This window comes from Danio rerio, chromosome 7 (genome assembly GCF_052040795.2).
Source record: "Danio rerio strain M-AB ecotype USA chromosome 7, GRCz13ab, whole genome shotgun sequence".
In the NCBI taxonomy this organism is placed as follows: Eukaryota; Metazoa; Chordata; class Actinopteri; order Cypriniformes; family Danionidae; genus Danio; species Danio rerio.
The window spans coordinates 32,487,100-32,510,165 of record NC_141027.1 but is presented as its reverse complement, the minus strand read 5'-3'; the positions used below and the strand labels follow the sequence as shown (position 1 = coordinate 32,510,165).

Here is a 23,066-nt window from a genome sequence, read left to right as displayed (position 1 = left end):
ATATCACTATATTATTTAAAAAGCATCAGAAAGACTGCTAAAAGCTCCTATTATGTCTATACAAAGACTCAAAAACAATTGAATGAATTAAAACATCAGGAAGAGTAGACCCTTCCTATTAGAGCATGCTGTTTTACTGCTTGTCCAAGCTCTGTCCAGGTTGGACTATTGCAATGCTCTCTTGGCTGTCCTCCCAACCAACACAATCATGCCTCTGTAGTTGATTAATAATGCAATGACAGTGGTCTTTAATGAACTGAAAAGAGTGCATGTTACACCTTTATTTATCAGTTCACACTAACTGCCAATCGCCACTCGCATCAAATTCAAGACGCTGTCATTTGCCTCCAAAAGGCTCTGCACCCATTTACTTAAGCCCACTACTTTAACCTTATGTGCTACTGTACATTGCTTAGTATCACCCTAATGGGGCACAAAATCAGTCAAAAGGACGTTCACTTGCAAACAGTGTCTGGCCATTTTTAAGAAACATCTGAAAATGCATTGGTTTCATGCAATTGTCCGACAATAGCACTACCTATTTATTTGCACCAGACACTTTCTTACAAGCATCCCGTGTTTCTGAGAAAACATTGTGCAATTCTGAGTGTGCTTCGTGTATGGTGAGTGGGCCTAACAAACCACCTGTAGAAGACACTTTTTGCTCTCCATTAGTACCAGACACAGGACCTATGCTGGGAACAAACAAGCACTTGTCATCAAACTGACTAGAATTTAACAACAAATTTGAAAAGAGGAGGAAAAGTGCCCCAGCAGGTTGACAGCAAGAAGCCTAAGACTGAAACTGAAGATAAAGAATTCATAAGGACTGATAACCAGCTGGTCAATTGAATTTAAACAACCTTGTACACACTTTATATTACAATATGAGGATTAGGGCTGCACCATATTGTACATTACTTACATTGCAACATTTTCTTTTTCAGTGACATGAAAATTTTACCAAACGACTTAAATACATGGAAAATTGTGAAGGCTATATTTGAATATTTATATTTTAGAATGATTGGGTGATTTTGTGGGAAAGTGCGTCTGCTTAAAATGGAATAAACTGCAAGCATGGCTAAATACAATAGCAGAAATATACAAATGTTAATGCTGAAACAATATATTCCAAAGCTTTAATCTGTAACAAGTATTATCAGAGAATTCCACAAAAATAAAACAAGCCAACAATGTGAACTTGAGTACAATGAACACTGACAAGTATGTAAATGGATTTCAAGGGTCATCTGTCAACTGAGCAAAAGCCATTGAGATGAAAAACTGGAGAAAAAAAAAAGGATGCTGGACTCTTTCTACTGTCATCCTTCTCTCCACCACACCCTTCTAATACCAAAGTATATATGTAAGTCTAGGGGTAATTATCTTATGGCATGGTGTCTCTGTTATTCACCTGAGAACCTGGAGACAGAGAAACAGAGACAGAAAGCAGAGGAGAGAGAAAAACAACAAGAGACGCTGGATAATACAGCTGAAATCATGACAGCAAGGACATGACAGGGGTGGCTTATCAGTCCGCATGATCATAGGGGTTCAGCTTTTAAGTGTTGAAATATTGCCACACACAAAGCGTGGAAGTAGAGAAAAAAAAAACACAGATAGAAAACCCAGCAAGAATACTACACTGTTAAAAAATCTGTTCACACTTTCTGAATTTCATGATTCACAAGTGTTTTCCGTTTATTTATGGTTGTGAATTGCAGTATGCTACCTTGTTCTCTACTCTGTTGACTTTTGATGTTGAAAATTCAACTCTACAGTTTAACAAAGTCACTTTTATTGACATTTTAGTAGTTTGGAATTATATAATGTATAATCTTTTAATAGAGAGAAAAAAAAGTCTGTAAAATTACAGAAAATATAGTGGCAGTTTATTACAAAGATTTTGAACTGTAATATACAACACCGACCCAGACAATGCATCACTTTAAACTAGGGCTTCATGGTATTGGAAAAAAACTGACATTGCGATATTTCGTTTTTACTGTAAAATATATTAATACATGAATATAATTTCACAAGATGACTGTTTGAAAAAAAAATTATATTGATTGGGATGATTTTGTAGGGGATTGCAACTGCATAAAATATACACAATTATAGAAAAAATACACAAAATAATAACATTTAAAGCACAGATGAGCAATTCCAGCATTATGGATGTGACATTTGCAGTAAAAACTAAAAATATTAATTCAGAGAAAGTATATATTTATATTTTCCAAAAGAACTAACCACAGAAAAATATCAATCTATTAACATTTTTTAATAAAAATAAACATGTGATGTGTCCAAAAAAGTAAAATTCTGTGAATTTAACTGCACAATCTAAAAGAAATAATGCCAATCAAAAGTGTTGGCTCACTACAAAACAAAAATGATTGATTTTAATTTACTTTACATTTTTGCATTTATGAGGGGAAAAAAAATCCTTATGAATGACATTATGGATGTGACAGATGTGCAACTAGCACTGGTGTGACTTTGCTAAATCAAATATAATTAGTTTTATTTTATTTTTTATTGATTGATGTTTGTATTGATATTTTTTAAAGTGTATTGTTACTGTCCCTACTTAAATACGACTCGTGATTCTAAGACAACATAACATAAACAACAGAGAAAGTTCTCCAACTAAATTATTTATTAATATAACATCAGCAAAACAATCCAAAAATGACAAGAGATGGAGAGCACAACTACATAATAAATAACATCCAAACAAACCTAAAGTAGGTTAAAAATAATGAACCACTAAATCAACATTTTACAAAATCTGTCCCATGCAAACCATGACACAAACCCCATTCACACAATCCACTGTAGCCCATCTGCTTTTTTGTTTACATAAACACATTTGTTGTGGCACACCAGTGTGGTTGGGTTAGCTTGCAGAAAAAAGAGACGTTCTCTCCTTCCATGTCATTCGCTCTACATCGTTTTGGTTTGGCTGTGTCTCAAAGCCACCAGATCCGGCCAGGCTTGCCTGCATGGGTGGATTGTCAAGCACACACTCGGTGTCAGTGCTCAGCAGTCAGATGCAGTGAGCAGGGAGATGTCACCCCTGATCTTTATTTGTCTGGAACTAATCTAAGTCTCATTCTGTGGTCAGTGAGTTGCCAGAGCCGTGTAGAGCTACTCCGCTTTAGTAACCACTTCAGTGAGAGCAGCAACTGTCATGTGACCTTCTGAAGAGTTCATCCAACAACTCTGAGACTGTTCTACAAATATAAAACCAATTATAAACATATTAATAAGGAAATGCAATCCAGTGTTTCACTGTCTAAACTTCATTGTTTAAGGCACATCCATTGAGGCTGGATTCAAATTGGTGACATCAATTAGAAACCACAGGCTCTGAATACTGTGTTTTCCCCTAGGTCAAAAGTGTTTATGATAAACTGTAATCCCTGTAGTAAAACAATATTTGTTTTGAACTACATTAGACAAGAGTTTTCTTTTTTTTTTCTTTTTTTTTTACATTCTATGCACTTTGCATTTATGCTCCCTTATTCATATTAAAGACCAATTTAAAATTCTGCATTTGCATACATGACATGGACCCTAATACGCACATCCTCAAAAACTGTAATTCAGGTTGCATGGCTTGGTAATGAAGACAAGTATAAAGTGGGCAGAGACCCATAGGAATAAAGCGAGGCCGGTGGCACGAGTGTTTAACGAGTCGCAGGGAGGAGTTACAGATGAATACTTTTTTGCCTAATAGATCTTCGTGCGGTCGCATACCCCTCACCATGGTTGACGCTGACCTCTGAAACAATTTAAGTACACATTGCATTGATGAGTTGCACAAGCTTTGTGATTGGTCAGTTTGGTAGCGATGATGAGTGTGGGCGGGGGTGAGAGCCGCGTGAAACCGTTGGAATGAGTGTCGAGTCCCGTGAAGGAGCTCCAGATGGAAACTTTTGTTTTGCATTTACCTTAAGGCTCGTACTCACTCGGGCGCTTTTCGTTTTCACTGGCATTGAGCAGAATAGTATGCAAAATCACTCCTTGACATTAGATGGCACTACGCAACTTTAAGCTTCTGACACTCGCTTGTAACACAGAAGAAGTTGACATGCTTGTTGTTATAGATGGTTCAAGTAGCAGCTACAGCTCTAGCGATAAAGAAATGATTATTGGTCACCAGAGCAATAAGCAGCTCCACATTCATAACGCCTCTGGACATCTTCTTTAATGTGTGCTCGCATTGACCGTTTGCGCTTGAGCGCCTATAAATGCTGTTTACTGTAACTTCAGCAGCTCTGTGCACAAAAGTGGCAATCTGATTGGTGGAGAAGGTTTTGACGCAGCACAACAAACCAAAAAAAAACGAACATGAGGCGTTTCTTCAAAAAATGATACTTTTATGTCTGGCGTTGTCCACGTTGGTCTGCACGATCACATTGACTCCCAGCAAAAAAACTTCTCGGTGTGCACGGGCCTTTATGATTAAAGTTGCTGCATGTCTGCCGGTTACAGTCAATGAATGAGCAAGTTTTAGCTACGTGTACATTAAAGTAGCATTCAGAAACAAAACACCTGCAAAGATGATAATGGCAGGATGTTTTTAAAAGAAAACTCTGATCTAAATGTATGAATTAGGTTTAATTTACTAGGATAACTGAGCACATGTTAAAAAAAAAAAAAAAAAAAAAAAGAGTATGACATGTCTTACTAAAGAGTGATTTTATAGACAGTTTACATTTTTATGTGTACATGTATGGATTAAAGGAAATATATTTCCAGCTACTGTATACTTTGTTTTGCCTTGAAATCGCTTAAAATGAATTTTAAAATCACTTTAAAAAAAGTCATTACAAATTTTATCAGTGCTTATTAAAAGTGGCTGTTACGGTTGCCTGGTGGCGAGATACGTTCACTGTAGGCTAGATTGTCTCATTTCAAAACAGCCTTTGTGGACTTCGATGGACTCACCTTTGAAAGTGACTCATCGCCTCTGAAATGAGACAGAGCTACAGAGGAACACAAAAACTTCACTGACCGCTAGCGTTTCAGAAGTGTTATTGCAGAGCAACACAATAGCACGCAGAAGTATAAATGCAAGACTATGCGAAAGACAGGCGCCTTGGGTCACGCTAATCACTTGACACAAGTATAAACCTATAAACTAGACTTCACTGCCACAGCAGTATCAGAAGAGTAAGTGGTATAAATGCTCACAACTGCATTGGCAAGGTATGTGCCGTGGGGTACACAGATCACTGAAGGTTTACCTCAGACCTAAGCCATAATTAATTTACTGCTAGAGAAAATATTGCACAATGATAAAACAATAAACAGCTTTTTAAGGCATGCATACACATTTATTATTGTAAAAATCGTTAAAAAATAATCATAATTATAAAAAATAATTCAAATTATAATAATTTTTAAAATCATTAACTTGTGTTAAAAATATATACACTCCTATGGTAAAACTAAATTATAACATTTTAAAATAATACAGGTAAAAAAAAACTAACAAACACAATCTCTTTACTCCAGCTTATCAAGCCAGAGACACAAATGTAGAGCGAATTAATATTTGACAGCTCTATATCTGTCAAAAGGGGGTGGAAATGTTTGAAGAGGGAGGTAAGAGTGAGTGTATGTGTGGTTATGGCAGAAGACTGCATGACTCTGAGGCAGAGAATGTTCCTCCACTCCACAGCGATGCCTACCAGCACGCACAGGTCAAACACGCACACACATATACACATCACTGCTGCTGCACAGTCAGAGTTAATGTGTTTTGTAAATAGGGATTCTGCTCACAGTGCCTTCACCTCTACATAAGAGCCACCACTAATGTTGAAAAGAACATCTGTTACTTTAGTCAGCTAGCTTATTTATATATTCTAGTGACTTGTACATTACTCACACATTACACATTCATACTTTTCAGAACTTTGTGGGAGATATTGTGCTGTCTTTTAATCAATCTCATAATTTCAATGATTAAAAATACAGAAAAATGTAATACTGTAAGATAATATTATGGTTTAAAAATATATATTTTTTTGCATGTTCTGTAATTTATTGATTTTTTGTGAATTTTGGTAAAGCTATGCTACATCTTCAGGAAGTCATTACTCCCATCTACAAGTTAGTGTGTTTATGGCATTGTTTCTCAACCACGTTCCTGAAAGACCACCAGCTCTGCACATTTTCCACAAGCAAAAACATCTGATTCAGATCATCAGCTCATTAGCAGAGACTGAGAGACCTGTAATGGGTGTGACAGACAAAAAAGACGTACACAACTAGCCGTGCTGGTCTATGGTACCTTGCTAGATTTTTTTTTCCTATATTCTAATGTTAAATTGAATCCGATGCACATTTAGTGCAAAATTTGGCATTCAGAATATTATAACTGGAATATTTTATATAATACATGCACATATATAAAAATACGAATGTACCAAATAGGCATGTGAAAGCACCAAATGTCATTTGATAATTACTGAAGCTTTTATTAGAGCTGTGAACCTACACTAGTCTCACGGTTCGGTTCGGTTACGATTATCATGCCATCGATTCAGTTCAATTCGATATTTCGGTGCATCACGGTGCATTGACGGTGCTTTCCATACACAGTTTTATATTTTCTTCACAGCAGCATTTCTTGTATTAAAATGTATGAATCTATTTATATTTATATACTATTTGTAATACAGTTTTGTCATTTAATACAAACAGTCAGATATATAAACTGTAACTAAACAAAACGAGCATTTAGCAAATAATATAAACAAATATAAATATTCAGCTCAATTTCTGATCCTTGTCTATTTCTCTTACACCCCTTTGATTGGTCACACCCTCAAAAAACACGGTTGCGATTGGTTTTGCGCGCTGCGTTCTTCACAGATGACTGATACTGATAAGCGGCAGGCGGCAGCGGCGATCTCACAGCTGATGTATGATAGACACGGTGGAGAAAACTCTGCAGACACGTGCTCGTTTCTGTATGCAAAAGTAATGCTGTAAAACAGCCGAGAAGAGAAGAAAAGCCACGCCAGCAGGTCAAATGGGCCACTGTGTGTGTGAGAGAAAGAGAGAGAGAGACAGAGCAAGAGAGCAAGAGAAAGAGAGAGAGAGAGAGAGAGAGAGAGAGAGAGAGAAAGAAATGGAGTAGGCTACTTTCATTCTTTCGATCTCAGTGAAATAGGGGCTATTGTTGTATATGTCAGTGAAAGACTGATCCAGCAAACACACACAGTGAAATTGTGCACAGTTTATGAGTTTTAAGTAGTTAAAGCGCTGTAAATACTCGCGACCGCCTCCCTCGCGACAGAGCGCATATGAGGTAAATGCCGTCAGTAATAACCGGTTATGATTATTACTGAACCGATACCGAATTGTCCGCGTCTGCATCGCAGTGCACCGAAGAAACGATTAATTTTGACACCCCTAGCTTTTATCATGGTACATGACATTATAACTTAAATGACTTGGAGAAGTTTAAATGTTGTCCTCTTAAACCTATAAAACCTACTGTATTATATTTAATAGATTTCCAAGGAGTCAAAATATTTATCAATGAATTTTCTTATTCTTAATAATCTTATTATTCATCCATTTGGGCAAAAACAATCCTTTTGAAATTGCTTTTAAGCGTATTTTTAAATGCAGATCAGATTAAAGTGCAAAAACACACAACTATAATCAAAGAATTCATTTGTAGATATCTTTTCCAGCATATTCTAGTTCAAATTAAACATATTTTTTTACTGTAAGTAAAAACAAAAGTTTGAAAATAAATACCAATTCATTAAGTGCACTTTAGTAAATCCTAACATCTGAAGGACTATCTAAAAACATGAAAACTGACAAGCTCTTTCCTCCAAGACGTGTCACATTTATAAAGTTGTTGTGCAGCCTGTTGTGTTTACATTTGCCATAGAATAGACGCACAAAAATCTCTTATACACAAGAATATTCATTCATTCATTTTTGGCTTAGTCCCTTTATTAATCCGGGGTCGCCACAGCGGAATGAGCCGACAACTTATTCAGCACATGTTTTACGCAGCGGATGCCCTTCCAGCTGCAACCTATCTCTGGAAAACATCCATACACACTCATTCACACACATACACTACGAACAATTTAGCTAACCCAATTCACCTGTTCCGCATGTCTTTAGACAGTAGAGAGCACCCGGAGGAAACCCACGCGAATGCACAGAGAACATGCAAACTCCACACAGAAATGCCAACTGAGCCAGCCAAGGCTCAAACCAGCGACCTTCTTGCTGTGAGGCGACAGCACTACCTACTGCGCCACCGCATCATCCCACCAGTATATCAAAATCTTAATATCTCTAGTTCTTTGCATCGATACTATGTTTCAGGATGTTTCATTTTTTTTACTCTTTTTATCACCAAAAAAAGAAAAAGGACCTATGAAGACCTTATTCTTGTTAGGGTTGGTCACAGAGCGTGTAAGCCTCTTTTAATTTCACTGGTTTGATGAAAAACATGTCACTCAGAGCGTGTGTATGTGAAAACCTGTGGGTTATAGTGGTTGACTGACTGGGACTCTGGAAGTGATAAATGCATCGCCATTAGGATTAAGACCATTCTCCAATTCACTATACTGTGCATCAGTATACCTGTGATCACAAGTATATATTTTTATCCGTAAATGATAGAAAGTCATGCATATAAATTTTAATTGAATATAACAATAATTCTAAGTAAAATATTCATTTTGCTAAGATATTTGTTGTTGACATTATATATGTCTCATGTGCAATTTTAAATTGTACATATTTTTATGGCAGCAGTAACTGTAAAGAGAAAATTCAACATTTTTAAATTAAATCAATGTTTCAGTTCAGATGAGTAACTGAATGTTTCATATGTGGGTAAATGTATTATACATTTTTTCTGTTTAATTTCTTTTTTATTTAGTGACTTTAACTTTTTAGTGATTTTAATGCTTCATTTACCAGTTCTCTCTTATGGTGTGCTAATGTTCTGCTATTTTTTCAGCTGACTACAAAATTTACAGCTGTCATAAAGTCCAATAGAAAAGCTGCATGGTTATAATAGTAGCCTATATGTATGACGGAGCTTAGCCTGACAGTTAAAGACATAAAAAAGCAATCATACTTTTTCATATTGCATCATATTGCAATAAATGTTTTATTAACAAATTTCGGTAAGAGCACAGAAGTTTTGACGAGGCCAATTTATTATTAATCATTCTTTTCTATCCAATCAGCACAAGACCAAAACCCTACAAACAGTCAACCATGTGCCAAGTCCGATTTAATCTCAACTTTCAATATCCCTTCACCACCCCAACACCATACCTTTACACCTGAATCCAATTTAAAGCAGAGCTGGGTGTGCATTCTGAGGTCAGGTTAGACACTGCGCTCTGACACCTATCTCAATCTCTCAACTGACACGGGGAATAAGACAAGTTAGGGTCGTTTCAAGCTCAGAGCCCTCTCTCCAGTCAGCATGGCAAATATGCATATTCTATTCAGTCAAAAATCTGTAAGTGTGAACTCAAAACTGATCTGAATCATTATTGGGGTGAATGGTATCGTATTGGTTGTTACTTTGTATCTTTAAGCAGACCCCCTTATTTTCTGTGATTTTGCGATAGCCAAATCAAACGCAAAATCAACAAAAAGTCCCAATTGTTTTGAAATCTTGCAAAATTCTTAATTTAAAAACAAAATAATTGCAAAAAAAGTACAAAAAAACTCATAAATCATCCAATTCCAAATCATATTATTAAATTGAATTTATGTCAGTTTGCTCGATTGTTTTAATCATTAATTGTTTAACAAGACTTATATTATACGTTGCATATGCAGCAAACATGAAGTATTCGAGTGTCTCTCGAAAAATAACATCTCACCTCGCTCTTACAATCGCTCTTACAATCTTAGCATTACATGTAGTGGGAAATTATTTTGCAGATTGTGCAGTAAGCAGACGTGGATGAACTGCAAGTGATTTACATGAAAAGTCAAAGCAAAAATGCAATTAGACATCCTGTGGGGCAAATTAAGTGAATAACATGGAACGAATTAGGTGCTTTGTTTGTTTGACGCGTTTCAGACTGCAAAAGAAAGTGAGAGCAAACATAATGTGCGTACTGTGCCCGGTCAGTACCTGGATGGGAGACCAGATGAGAAGGTAGGTTGCTGCCGGAAGTGGTGTTAGTGAGGCCAGCAGGGGGTGCTCAACCTGTGGTCTGTGTGGGTCCTAATGCCCCATTATAGTGACGGAGACTCAATACTGCTCAGTGAGTGCCGTCTTTCGGATGAGACGTTAAACCGAGGTCCTGAAACTCTGTGGTTGGTAAAAAATCCCAGAATGTGCTTCGAAAAAGAGTAGGGGTTTAACCCCGGCATCCTGGCCAAATCTGCACACTGGCATCTGTCCATCATGGCCTCCTAACCCTCCCCATAATATAATTGGTTTCATCACTCTGTCTCCTCTCCACCAATCAGCTGGTTTGTGGTGTGCGGTTTGGCGCAAAATGGCTGCCGTTGCGTCATCCAGGTGGAGGCTGCACACTGGTGGTGGATGAGGAGATTCCCCCCCATTGTGTAAAGTGCTTTGAGTGGCCAGAAAAGTGCTTTATAAATAAGGAATTGTTATTATTATTAATATATCAAATTGTTGGATATTCATCAAGATGTGTATCGGATCAGTTTTGAGATTCACACACCTAATTGCCATAGCAACACCACAAACAGACATTCACTATAAATTTAATATAGTTGCTTTATCATTAAACTATTGCTGCATCCCAATTTGCATTCTATTTGTCCTAAGTAGTATTTGAAAATAGAATTAGTATGTCCTAAATCGTAGTATGTTGATAGAGTACGTTCGAGGTTACTAAAGTAACCCTTCGTTCCCCGAGGAGGGGAACGGAAGCACTATAAGTGGATTTGATTGTAAAATCCACGCATTGGGAGGTTCGGTTCAGAAGCTACTCGTCTGAAGAGTATTGAACGGGCCAATTAAGAATGAATTGGCAGCGCAAGCCTGCGCAGGTGAGCGGCATAAGCAATCAACTGAGTATATAAGCTCACCTGGCGCCAGCAGACGCTATCCTTTTTAAGCTAAAGAGACTTTCAACAGCTAAGGGACAGTCATTATGGCGACGGAGTATAGTGCTTCCGTTCCCCTCCTCGGGGAACGAAGGGTTACTTTAGTAACCTCGAACGTTCCCCTTCGGGGGGAACTTCAGCACTATAAGTGGATTTGATTGTAAAATCCACGCATTGGGAGCCCATTGAAAGCGCCATAATGACTGCACCTTACCAACACCCCCGATGAGGAGATAGTCAAGCAAGCGTGACGCACCCACATCATGGGGGGCGCGGTCCTCCAACGTGTCCCTGGCCCTAATTTATCCTACTTCAACAGAAGTTTTACGGATTTATATATATTTTTTGGGAAGTCGTGAGCATCTAGATAATTCTAGGAAAATACGACAGTACGTTGGGAAGCGTGCAATCCCGATAGGGAGGACGCTGCGGAGGCCATCCGTTACCCAAGGGGGGATAGATGGCAGAATTTACATATGGACTAGCCCTAAAAAGGGGGAGTACGCATAGCAAAAGAGTGGTTAGCGGGGAGGGAAGACACGGGTCCGCCCAGGGGGGGGGGGGGGGGACTTAACCGTGGCTGAATAAGCATATGGGATCGCCTAGTGGGGACCACGCATAGCAGGCACCTTTACCCAAAACGCGGGCTGACCAGCGGGCAGACCTACAACGTAGTGGGCCAGCAAGTGACTCCTCCGCTGAGTCAGTGCTGGGGGCCACGGAGGAATCTGCAGGGCTCACCTGACGGGGAACTTTACTGACAGATAAAAAGGCGCACGTATCTCCGTGTTAGGGAAAATGGCGCAGCAAGCGTGTTTCAACACCCTACCGAATTGTTTCCTCAATCACCAAGGGTTACCTAATACCCTTGAGGAAACCGGCTCCACTCGCAGATTGTAAAACCTTGCAAATGTGTTGGGTGTCACCCAGCCCGCAGCTCTACAGATGTCTGTTAGAGGGGCGCCGCGTGCGCGCGCTCGAGAGGATGCGAAGCTCCGAGTGGAGTGCGCACGCGCTCTCGGGGGACGCGGCTCATCTCGGCTCTGATAGTGAAAGAAAGGCATCCACAATCTAGTGGGAACTTATTTCGGTACGGCACTTCCCTGCTGCCGACCGCTATAACAGACGAAGAGCTGCTCAGATGATCTAAACTCTGAGTGCGGTCCGGATAATACGCAAAACGCGAACTGGACAATAAAGAAGGGCTGGGTCTGCCTCCTCCGAGGGCAGCGCTTGCAGGCTCACTACCTCGTATTAAAACGGAGTGGTAGGAACCTTGGGCACATATCGTGGGCGGGGTCTCAGAACGTGAGAGAAGCCAGCCCAATTACAGGCACGAGTCACTGACCGAAAAATGCCTCCGGGTCCCCGACCCTCTAATCGATATCAACGCGACCAGCAGAGCTGTCTTCAGGGACAGAAATATACTGAGTCGAGGATCGAAGGGATCTGACGCGGCTTGTGTAGCGAGGGCGAGATCCTAAGAGGGCATGAGAGGGGGCGGGGTGGATTAATTCGCTTAACGCCCCTGAGGAACCGGATGATGAGGTTATGCGTTCCCACGGTGCTGCCAGCCACCGCGTTATGAGAGCGGAGATGGCAGCCACGTAACCTTGAGTGTGGAGGGCGACAGCCTGCTCTCCAACTTCTCTCGGCGTAAAGAAAGCACAACGCTGATCTGGCAAATTACGGGGGTCTTCTCAGCGAGAGACACACCATTCAGTGAATAGACTTCACGTCAGGGCATAGGCGCGCTCGGGGAGGGGGCTCTAGCCCGAGTGACGGTATTAGCCACCGCAATCGGAGGTTACCTAAGTCTTCCTCGCGTCTAAAAATCTCTTCAAAGATCGGCGAGGGTGCCAGGTGGTGCCCTGTCCCTGAGAGAGTAGGTGCTCTCTCGAAGGGACTGCCAGGGGAGGGCTATCGCGAGGGAGAGCTCTGACATCCAGGTCCGGTTGAGCCAGAGGGGCGCAACCAGCAAACTGTTCCTCGTCCTCCCTGACCTTGCACAGTAACTGCGCGAGCAGGCTCACTGGGGGAAACGCGTATTGCGCGTGCCCCGAGGCCAGCTGTAAGCCAGTGCATCCGTGCCGAGAGCACTCGGTCAGGGAAAGAACAACTGGCAATGAGCGATCTCGGGGGAAGCAACAGATCGATCTGGGCTTCCCCGAATCGCGCCCATATCAGCTGAACAGACTCGGGGTGGAGTCTCCATTCTCCAGGACGCAAGGCTGCCGTGAGAGCGCATCGGCTGCACGGTTGAGCTTGCCTGAATATGAATGGCGTGCAGCGATTTCAGCCGCGGATGACTCCAGAGGAGCAGACGGCGGGCGAGCTGAGACATGCGGCGAGAGCGCATACCCCCTATACGGCTGATATACGCCACCGCCGCCGTACTGTCCGTCCTGACCAGCACGTGTTGCCGCTCCAACACCGGAAAAAAACGGTGGAGAGCGAGGAACACTGCCAACAGCTCCAGGCGATATGCCAATGCAACTGGGTACCTTTCCACAGGTCCGCAGCCGCATGCCCGCAACGCACAGCCCCCCAGCCCGTGTTGGAAGCGTCTGCTGAAACGACAACAAGACTGGACGCCTGTTCTAGAGACACCCAGGCCTGTAGGAACGAGGGGTTGCTCCAAGGGCTGAGGGCGCGGCGACACAGCGCAGTAACAGAGACTCGGTGTGCGCGCGCGTGCCATGCGCGTCTGGGGACTCGATCGTGAAGCCAGTGCTGAAGTGGTCTCATATAGAATAATCCGAGCGGCATGAAGCGGCTGCGGATGCCATATGCCCCAGGAGCCTCTGAAATAGTTTCAGTGGGACCACTATTTTACTGTCGAGCTCTCTCAGACAGTACAGCATCAGCTGAGCGCGCTCTCCGGAGAGGCGCGCTGCCATGGTGACCGAGTCCAGCTCCAGCCCGAGAGAAGAGATCCTCTGCACGGGGGCGAGTTTGCTCTTTTCTCGGTTGACCTGAAACCCCCACAGGTGGAAGTGCCAGAGCACTTTGTCTCTGTGCATAATCAACTCTGTGCATAATCAAAGAGAGGGCAAAATTCAGCCAGTCGTAAAGAAATTGAGTATGCAGATGCCCGCGAGCCGAAGGGGCGCTGAGGCACCCTCCGCGGGCTTGGTGAGGACCCGCGGAGACAGAGAGAGCCCGAAGGGGAGGGCTTTGTATTGCCAAGCTCGACCTTCAAACGCAAACCGCAGAAACTGTCGGTGGCGAGGAAGAGTGGAGACATGGAAATACGCGTCCATCAGGTCTAATGCTGCAGACCAACCCAGAGGACGAACGCACCGGAGGATGCGCTTCTGCGTGAGCATTCTGAACGGCAGCTTGTGCAGGCAGCGGTTCAAAACGCGCAGATCTAGGATTGGCCGTGACCCACCGCTCTTTTTGGGCACGATGAAGCGTGGGCTGTAAAACCCGCTCTCCATCTCGGCTGGAGGGAGCGGCTCGATTGCATCCTTCGCCAGGAGGACAGCAATCTCCTCTCGCAAGACAGGGGCGGACAGAGGGCTGACCCTGGTGAATACACACCCGTGACTTGGGGGGCCGTTTCGCGAACTGAATCGCATAGCCGAGTCTGATTGTGCGTATGAGCCACCGCGAAGAGCTGGCCCGCGCTAACCAGGCAGGCAGAGCTCTCGCTAATGGACTCATCGCTACAATCGCTGACGTACCAGCAGTGGGGCAGCGCGGAGTGGGTGTGCTGATCCGGGAAGCTCGCGGGTCCCACGGAAAAGCTGGAGGTGAGATATTTGCTCTCACTCCAAACCCGAGCTCCGGAGGGGAGGCTCGAGGGGTGGGAGAAAGGAGACCGTCCTCCCAGCGCTCGTGAGCCACTGGCGAAACGCACCGAATCTGCAAGCTAGAAAGCATAGCGTCCCAGACTGGCAGATTTCGGGCTGTCACATCTGGGGAAGTGAAAAGTGCCCTTTCATAATGTTTTCATGGCAGTAAAAAGTGCCGTTGGAAATGTGGCCCCGCCCTCCAGCGGGGAAAGAGCAAGTTCCCTCTTCTCCAGATGGCCTGTCCCAGGGGCGCTTCGCGGTCCGTTGCCGGACTTAGCGGCGTTCTGGGCAGGGGGGCTGCCTGCTTCCGAGGTGCCCGACGCGCTCGCTTCGCCGGAGACGTGTGCGGGGGCGGAGCAGCTCTCGTAGGCGGGCGCCTTCGGCGAGGAGCAGGTATGAATGGCACGGCGGGCGGAGCGGGCTACGGACCGCCGATAAGACATCACCCACCAACTGCTCTCTCACCGCCTTGAATTCCTGGGTGAATTCACAGACAGTGTCGCCGAACCTGGCTGGGGATATGGGGAAGTCAAGAAAGCGGACTTTGTCGACTTTGCGCATATCAGCCAGGGGTGGCGCTCCTGGACCACTAATGTGGACATCGTCCTCCCCAACGCACACGCAGCGGACTCAGTAGTCCGAAGAGCTAAGTCGGCGGCGGTGCGAAGCTCGTAAGCCTGGGTTGGACCCACCCTCGTGCAGCTCGGCCAGCGCCTGCGCTTGGTAGCGCTGGTAGGTGGCTATCGCATGCAAGGCGGAAGCAGCCTGGCCCGCAGCTATGTAAGCTCTAGCTCCGAGGGAGGTAGATAACTTACAGGCTTTGGATGGGAGACGAGGCGGACCCCGCCAAGAAGAGGCGCCGCGCGGATTTACCGCCATCGCGCACTCAACCTGAGGAATCGCCACATACCCCCTGGCTGTTTCACCGTCAAGAGTGGTTAGGGTGGAGGAACACGCAGCACGAGCAGAAAAAAGTGCTTTACAAGACCGCGTGAGCCTACTGTGCACCTCCGGGAAGAAGGGAACGCCCCTCTAGTCGGTCCGGCCGCGGAGCTGGGGGATAAACCATCTCCAACCCACGGCCGAAGCAGCCCGGGAAAGCACGGCTAACATGTCCGTTTCAGGATCCGTAGTGACAGCACTCACCAGCCCGAAGGGGGCGAGCGGGTCTGGATCATCATCGGACAATGAAAGCCCACCCTCCGATGCCGCGGTGGACATCTGGTCTCCGGTGTCATCGGGCGTAAGGGCTACCATCTGTTAGACGGATCGCTTCCCCCGCCCGAAGCTTGGATGGAGCGCTTAGAGGAGCGGGAGGTCCGCGGGCCCGTGGGCGACGGATTATCTCTCGCTGAAACCCTCAGATCTGCCCGAGTGCCCGCTGCAGAGCAGGGGACAACTGGGGTGGTTCGCCCTTTTGCAAAGGCTAACCGCGATCTTGCGCAACAGTCATGGCATCGCAATGACGACATGAACTGCCCGCGAGCAGCGCATTAACATGCTGGACCCCCAGACATGCAACGCAGTGCCCGCGCCCATCATCCGAGGACAGGAAACCACCGCATCCAGAAACGCACAGTCGGAGCGCCGTCCTGATAAGGACGTGCTGCACGACTGTGTTGCTCTTTCTGTGAAGTTTGCAACTTTATACGCACCGCTCTGGAGGACCGGACCCAAAGAACGCCAGGCAAGGGAGAAACCCAGCTCGACCGTCTGCCACTGCGTGTACACACTCTGGACCGGGAGAATGCTCTCGTTCGCTCAGAATCGCTGGTCACAGCAGGAGGAACCCTCATCGACTCGATCAGAAAGTCTCTCAAGCGAAAAGGATAGCGTCTGCTGGCGCCAGGTGAGCTTATATACTCAGTTGATTGCTTATGCCGCTCACCTGCGCAGGCTTGCGCTGCCAATTCATTCTTAATTGGCCCGTTCAATACTCTTCAGACGAGTAGCTTCTGAACCGAACCTCCCAATGCGTGGATTTTACAATCAAATCCACTTATAGTGCTGAAGTTCCCCCCGAAGGGGAATGACAGGTTCCCTGGTTTAATATTTGCTATAAAATGTTTAAGTGTACAAGTGTCCATACTCTTAACTGCTAATATTGCCCACAGTACACAGTGCGTTAGACGTGAATTCAATTAGAACTACAAACGAGGGTAAAAAGTGTACAGCTGAAGAATTATCAGAATTATTAGCCTGCCTGAATTTTTTACCCCGTTTAATTTTTTTCCCCAATTTCTGTTTAACGAAGAGGAGATTTTTTCAGCACATTTCTTAACATAACAGTTTTAATAACTCATTTCTAATAACTGATTTATTTTATCTTTACCATGATAACAGTGCATAATATTTGACTAGATATTTTTCAAGACAATTCTATTCTGCCTAAAGTGACATTTAAAGGCTTAACTATGTTAAGGTAAACTAGGCAAGTTATTGTATAATGATGGTTTGTTCTGTAGACTATTGAAAAAATATATAGCTTAAAGGGGCAAATAATTTTGACCTTAAAAAAGTTCTTAAAAAAATTTAAAACTGTTTTTTACTCAAAACAAATGAGACTTTCTCCAGAAAAAAAAATATATATATATATTATCCGACATACTGTAAACATTTCTTTGCTCTGTTTAACACCATTCGGGAAATAATTAAAAACTAATAAAAAATTCAAAAGGGGGATAATAATTCTGACTACAACTGTAAATAAGCTACAAACATGACGGACACGCAGGACCAATCGTTAAATAGAGGCTTCGGTAAAGATGTTTGTATGACTGTTAATAAATCTCTAGCCCACTGAAAAATATGTAAATCGCATTTTCTGTGTTAGATTTTATCTGCAACAACAATACTGAACTTGTATAAATACGTGTTAGGATATTAACGTCTGAATGCAGAATTATCTAAAGACCTGAGAAGATGTCTCTGCATGAAAGACTCGTGAAGTGGAGATTAATCTGCTGCTTCTTATTAAATTAATATGATAGAAATGTGGAAGATGTGTGGATGATTGACAGGGCTCAAAACTAAACACAATAATGATCTGTTAAGGAGGATGTAGTATGTCCCAAAATCTGCATACTCTTCTTTTACACACTCCAAAGTATATATTTTCTTTCACAAAAAAAGTACATACTCTTAGGGAGTAGTATAAGTATGTGAATTGGGACACAGCATATGGCATGGAAAAAGAGATTGTTTCAGTCCAATACAGTCTAAGTAATTAGTAATTTATTTATTTTTGTCTTCACAAATATTTTTACACAATTAAATTGCTTATTTAAGATAAAACTTACTCTTTTACTTATTTATCTTTCATGTACACATATAGGCAATGTGCATTTAGCTGTTGAGTGGTTACCCTTGTCCAGTATGCGTTTAAAAATAAATCTAAGCCCAGAACATGAACTCCTGACCCCATGATTAACCACACCCATTGTGACCACTGAACCATGAGCAACCTGACAAAGAGCATCTGGCACAAAACAGAGCAGTGCAGGTCCTGGAGACCCCCCGCACCCCCGTCCTGTTCCCAGATAGCACACACTTCTCAAAACTCCAGTTGTCACAGAAACCATTGTTTTGCCCTCCTTCTTCCTGCCATGCATTCCTTCTCACAATGCGCTGAAAAGCAAATTGGCCTTTGACAAAGCGCTGGAGGACTGTTTAGGAACGAGAGCGGAGGAGATTGGAGTGGATGAAAGACACACAAGGGTAAGAAAACACACTCCAATCAAATGAATAAAAAAGGAAAGAGTCAGGAAAAAAAAAAAAAAGAGCGAACAACAAGGGGGAGCCAACTTTTGGAGCTGGTCATTTCAGCCGTCTGGAAGCGCTGGTACCTGATATCACTTAGACAGATGTTATCTGGTCCTCCCGCAGATGGGCAGAAGCGGGATGAGCGAAGAAAAGACAAACATGCAAAAACATCAGACACACCCAGCCAGAGTTCAAAACTGACTTCAGAAGTACTGACAGAGGCACTCCAGAATTTGGTAAAATGGCACGTGTTTGTTCTTTCAACGCCATTAATACACAATGAATGATGTAGCTTCAAAAGCCAAACTGGTGACATCTGATACCCGGAGCACCCTGAGACTCTCTGACTTTGTCTTTAATATTTTGTAAGCTATGAGACTCTTCCAGATGTGATGGTGCTGTGTGTGGCCAAATCTGTCAGTAGTTACTACCAGTAGTCTTCGTACTTTTTTTTTAAAGTATACCCTAAAGGCAATGATATATTTTAGACTTTTTATATTATACATCCCTGGGGTATGAATAATTTCGGGCATGACTGAATATATTATTAAAATGTTTTGTTTTAATTAGAATCACACTGTAAAATTGTATGAGCACACATTTATATTACCTAAAATAAATATGTATTGTATATACAATTAGGAAGGTATTAATGAAATATTGTCAGTAGCAAGTCAGTCTAGCGAGAGTTCATTCCACTGTGGTGACCCCAGATTGGTAGAGGGAATAACCTGAAAAAAATTGAATGAACGAATGAAAGTTAAGTCTGGCCACTGATAATAAACGACAAACCTACCCAGCAGGTACATGACGTCAGATTGACGTTGTTCACCAAAGTCGTGGGACATTGCATTTTGTTTGGAAATGAAAATTGGGTTGACATCAGGCCTACGTCAATGTCCAACAAAGGACTTACATTGCATTTTGTTTGTTTTTCAAGGCAACCTAAAACAACAAAAAATATCACCAAATCACCTAATCAATATGACCTAAATCTAACCTAATATTAATGTCTTATGACATGGTGTGTCATGGGATTTTACAGTATTTCGTATTCTCAAATAATTGTGTAACTGAATAAGTCTGTCCATTATGCTTTTACTAAAACCTCCAAAAAACATTAATTTGACATCATGTACGTTTTTGCACAATGGATGTTGTTGACAAATGGTCCATAAAACAGCATAGGCAAATGCTCAACAAAAATCTAATCTAAAACTAACTTAACCATGCTGACGTATGAACAGGTATGTATTGTATGATACGTTGCAATATAATGTTAGTGTAGGCACATATGGGCACTGTACTTTTTTAAACCTGACCATGTTTATTTGACATTTGATGAGCTCTGATTAGGTCAGTCGTGTCTTGATTAGGTCAAATCTGTGATGATTATGTAACAGGTAGGAGTACTAACATTATATAAACAATGAAAAGAGTTTTGTTGCAACTACATTGGGGCCCTCAAGATCTAATATGCATGTTCATGCGTAACCCAAACAACATTATATTGTTGCGCTATTATACAAAACACAAAGCTTTATCAAAACCATGAGTGATGCTGTCGTACTAAACATCCATGTGGCTGAATTTGAAGTTAGAACTCTTATATAAAAGTAGTCATGTATTAACAGCGTCTGGAAGTCATTTGCTTTCAATGACTTGAGGCTACATGATCAATGGCCTGATCTGAGGCTACATGAGCAACATCAACTGCGTGTCAAAGTTGAGCAGACTTTAATTTGTGCAAATGGACAGCGATGCAATGTGGCGACCAACAAAACAACCGAAGACAATGGAGCACATGTAACCCAACAAGCTGACACTGAAAACAGCAGCGATTTAATGGATGCCATGTGTATTTAGCTTTAAATTAGTTTCCGCAGTTCTATATTTCAAAATCTCAAAATAGGCAAAATATTACGAAATAGGGCAATACTCAAGATTAAAGACATCATCTTTCCATGCTGATTTTTGAGGACAATATCAACCATACATGGAAAAAAAACGAAAAAGAGCATAAGGGATAAAGTACAAAAAGAGAGGGAGAAAAGCAGAATTCACTCTCACAGTTCTTCCAGATACGGCAGGTTTCTGAAGACATTAGCAGGCAGCTCAGTGATGTTGTTCATGCTGATGTCCCTATGGAAACAAAAGAACAAATGCTCTTAGTTAGGGGTTTAGCAGTTGAATTTCTACTGTTTAATACAGCACAAACATTTACATTTTCTGTTTAGATGCATTTTCTTTTTCAGATATAGATTTTCTGGTTGGCTGCGTCACCATTTTATAATGGAAAAAAGGGATCACCGATTATTTATATTGTAATTAGACTCACTTTGGGTTTGACCTGACTTACCAACAAATCTGGCCATGTGTGGACAATCATTTAAAACAGATTTCTTGGTAATGTCATGAGCAGTACTCAATGTATTTTTAACATTTCATAACAAAATACATAAATAAAAAGGCATGTGAAAATATAATGGTATTTCAAACCTTGAAAAACGTTAAGCTGAGTTTAAGTGTATTATAATAATAAAAGTGTAAATGTGAAACAAGTTGACACTTATGATAAAGAAAAGACAAGACTAAAATGACTCATTTGACCTAATTAAAAAATAAACCTAATAAGCTTACATACTGTAAATTATTTCTATTTGATACATTTCTTTGAGCAGTTCCTCCCAGAGCTGATGTTCACGCTTTACAAGTTCAAACAGAGATCTGTATGTCTGTGATGACAGATAAGACCTGAATCCAGATCAGACAGTGAGATCACGAAACAATAATTGAAAAAAGTAATGTGTGTTTGATGACATCAGTGCTGCACTATTTACCTCTCTTGTCATGCAAGTATGACATCAGGGGATTATTTCAAGTCTTTCAATTCAATTTATACTTTTTAACCTTAAACCCACATTGCTGGCATCAAATTTAATGCAACACCAATCTCAATACAATCTTTTACATCAATATACTGCATAATAACGATGACCCCAGATTTTAAATTTTAGCTCTATATATATTTATCTCTATATATTATCTATATATTTAGCTCTATATATATTTAAACATACTGTTGAATTAGCTTCATTTGAACAAATAGATTATTACTGGCGAGGCACTTCTTATCCGTTGTACTTGGCTTTAGGACGCATCTGAAAGCGAAACCTTGTTGTCATAGATGCCATGCCATGCTGCACTACTTGCCCGGTGTGCCAGCAAATTTAAAATGACTAAAGATGATAGACAGGGTGGCAATAACAAAAAGAACTTAACGTTTTGTTCGCATGTGGCTATTTGTCAAATGTGTGCAAATACAATCTCGGGATCGAGATAAAGTTTGTGCTTTAAAGCTTTTAAATGCCACCTTCTCTGTGATGTCTTAAACACCATATTGCTTTTTGGTTCTGCTTATATGATTGGATGTTCTGAGCACGTTATTTTTTCCTATAACCTGGTAACAACCAGTACAGTGAAGAGACGGCAACATGGCGGCAACATCAAATTATGAGATTAAAAGAAAATGAAACGTCTGTCTGTTTCTAACGTCTTGGAAGCAGACATTTACGTAGGTACAACACGACGGAAAACATGTAGTGATGTTTTGCACAGATTGCCATTAGTTCGGCAAGTCAGCCACCTTTTGTTAAATAATTTAGAACTGCAATTATCCATACCGTTTTTTTGTTGTTGTTATTTGCATAGCACTTTGAATTTTGCTAATTTTACATTTATTAACATTTTTAAATATTTAAAGTTTACATTTTTGACACCTAATTTACAATACGTGGTTAAGAAATAGATATAAAAAAAAATTTATTGGTGGGGCCAGTGAAAATTTTGGCAGGGCAGGTAAAAATCTGAACCCAATCGGGCCAATAGAAAAAAATCCTTAGCATTTAATCCTGATGGACACTGACTACAACAGAATCATATGCCGCCATACGGTGCACTCCATTCCAGATGAGTAGAGTCTTTAAAGATGCGTCTCGTACAGAGATTCCAATCATTAAGCATATAACCAATCATTGAGCATATTACACCTTGAAGGCTAAAAATCCTTTTGGAATCAGATCGTGAAATTCTTAAAGATTTCCATCCCATTACAAAATCAATCTTGATATAATTTTCATCCAAAGAGGCAGTGGATAAAAAAAAAAAAAATGAAAAGTCTAGTATACCCAAAAACTCCAAAGAGAAAACTATATAGAGCTAAATCATCTGAATTGAATCAGATCTGTAATGTGCCATTAATCTTTCTTGCTCTCTATACATCTAAGTTTACAGACTCTTTTCTTCTACATAATGAATGTTAATGGTGAAAGGCTTCAAGAATGTTATCAGCATTACTTTTATTATGAATTTTAATGTACATAAAAA

The 23,066-nt window shown here is 41.7% G+C and overlaps 1 protein-coding gene across 2 annotated transcripts in view; it reads right to left on the bottom strand.

The window, feature by feature from the left end:
* Nucleotides 1-23,066, bottom strand: part of lgr4 (leucine-rich repeat containing G protein-coupled receptor 4) — a 91,231-nt gene that overhangs the window by 41,468 nt on the left and 26,697 nt on the right. For both annotated transcript variants that reach the window (XM_087259534.1, NM_001353862.1), the window contains exon 3: nt 20,751-20,822. In XM_087259534.1, the coding sequence (XP_087115660.1) occupies nt 20,751-20,822 (72 nt within the window). The remainder of the gene's footprint in view (nt 1-20,750; nt 20,823-23,066) is intronic.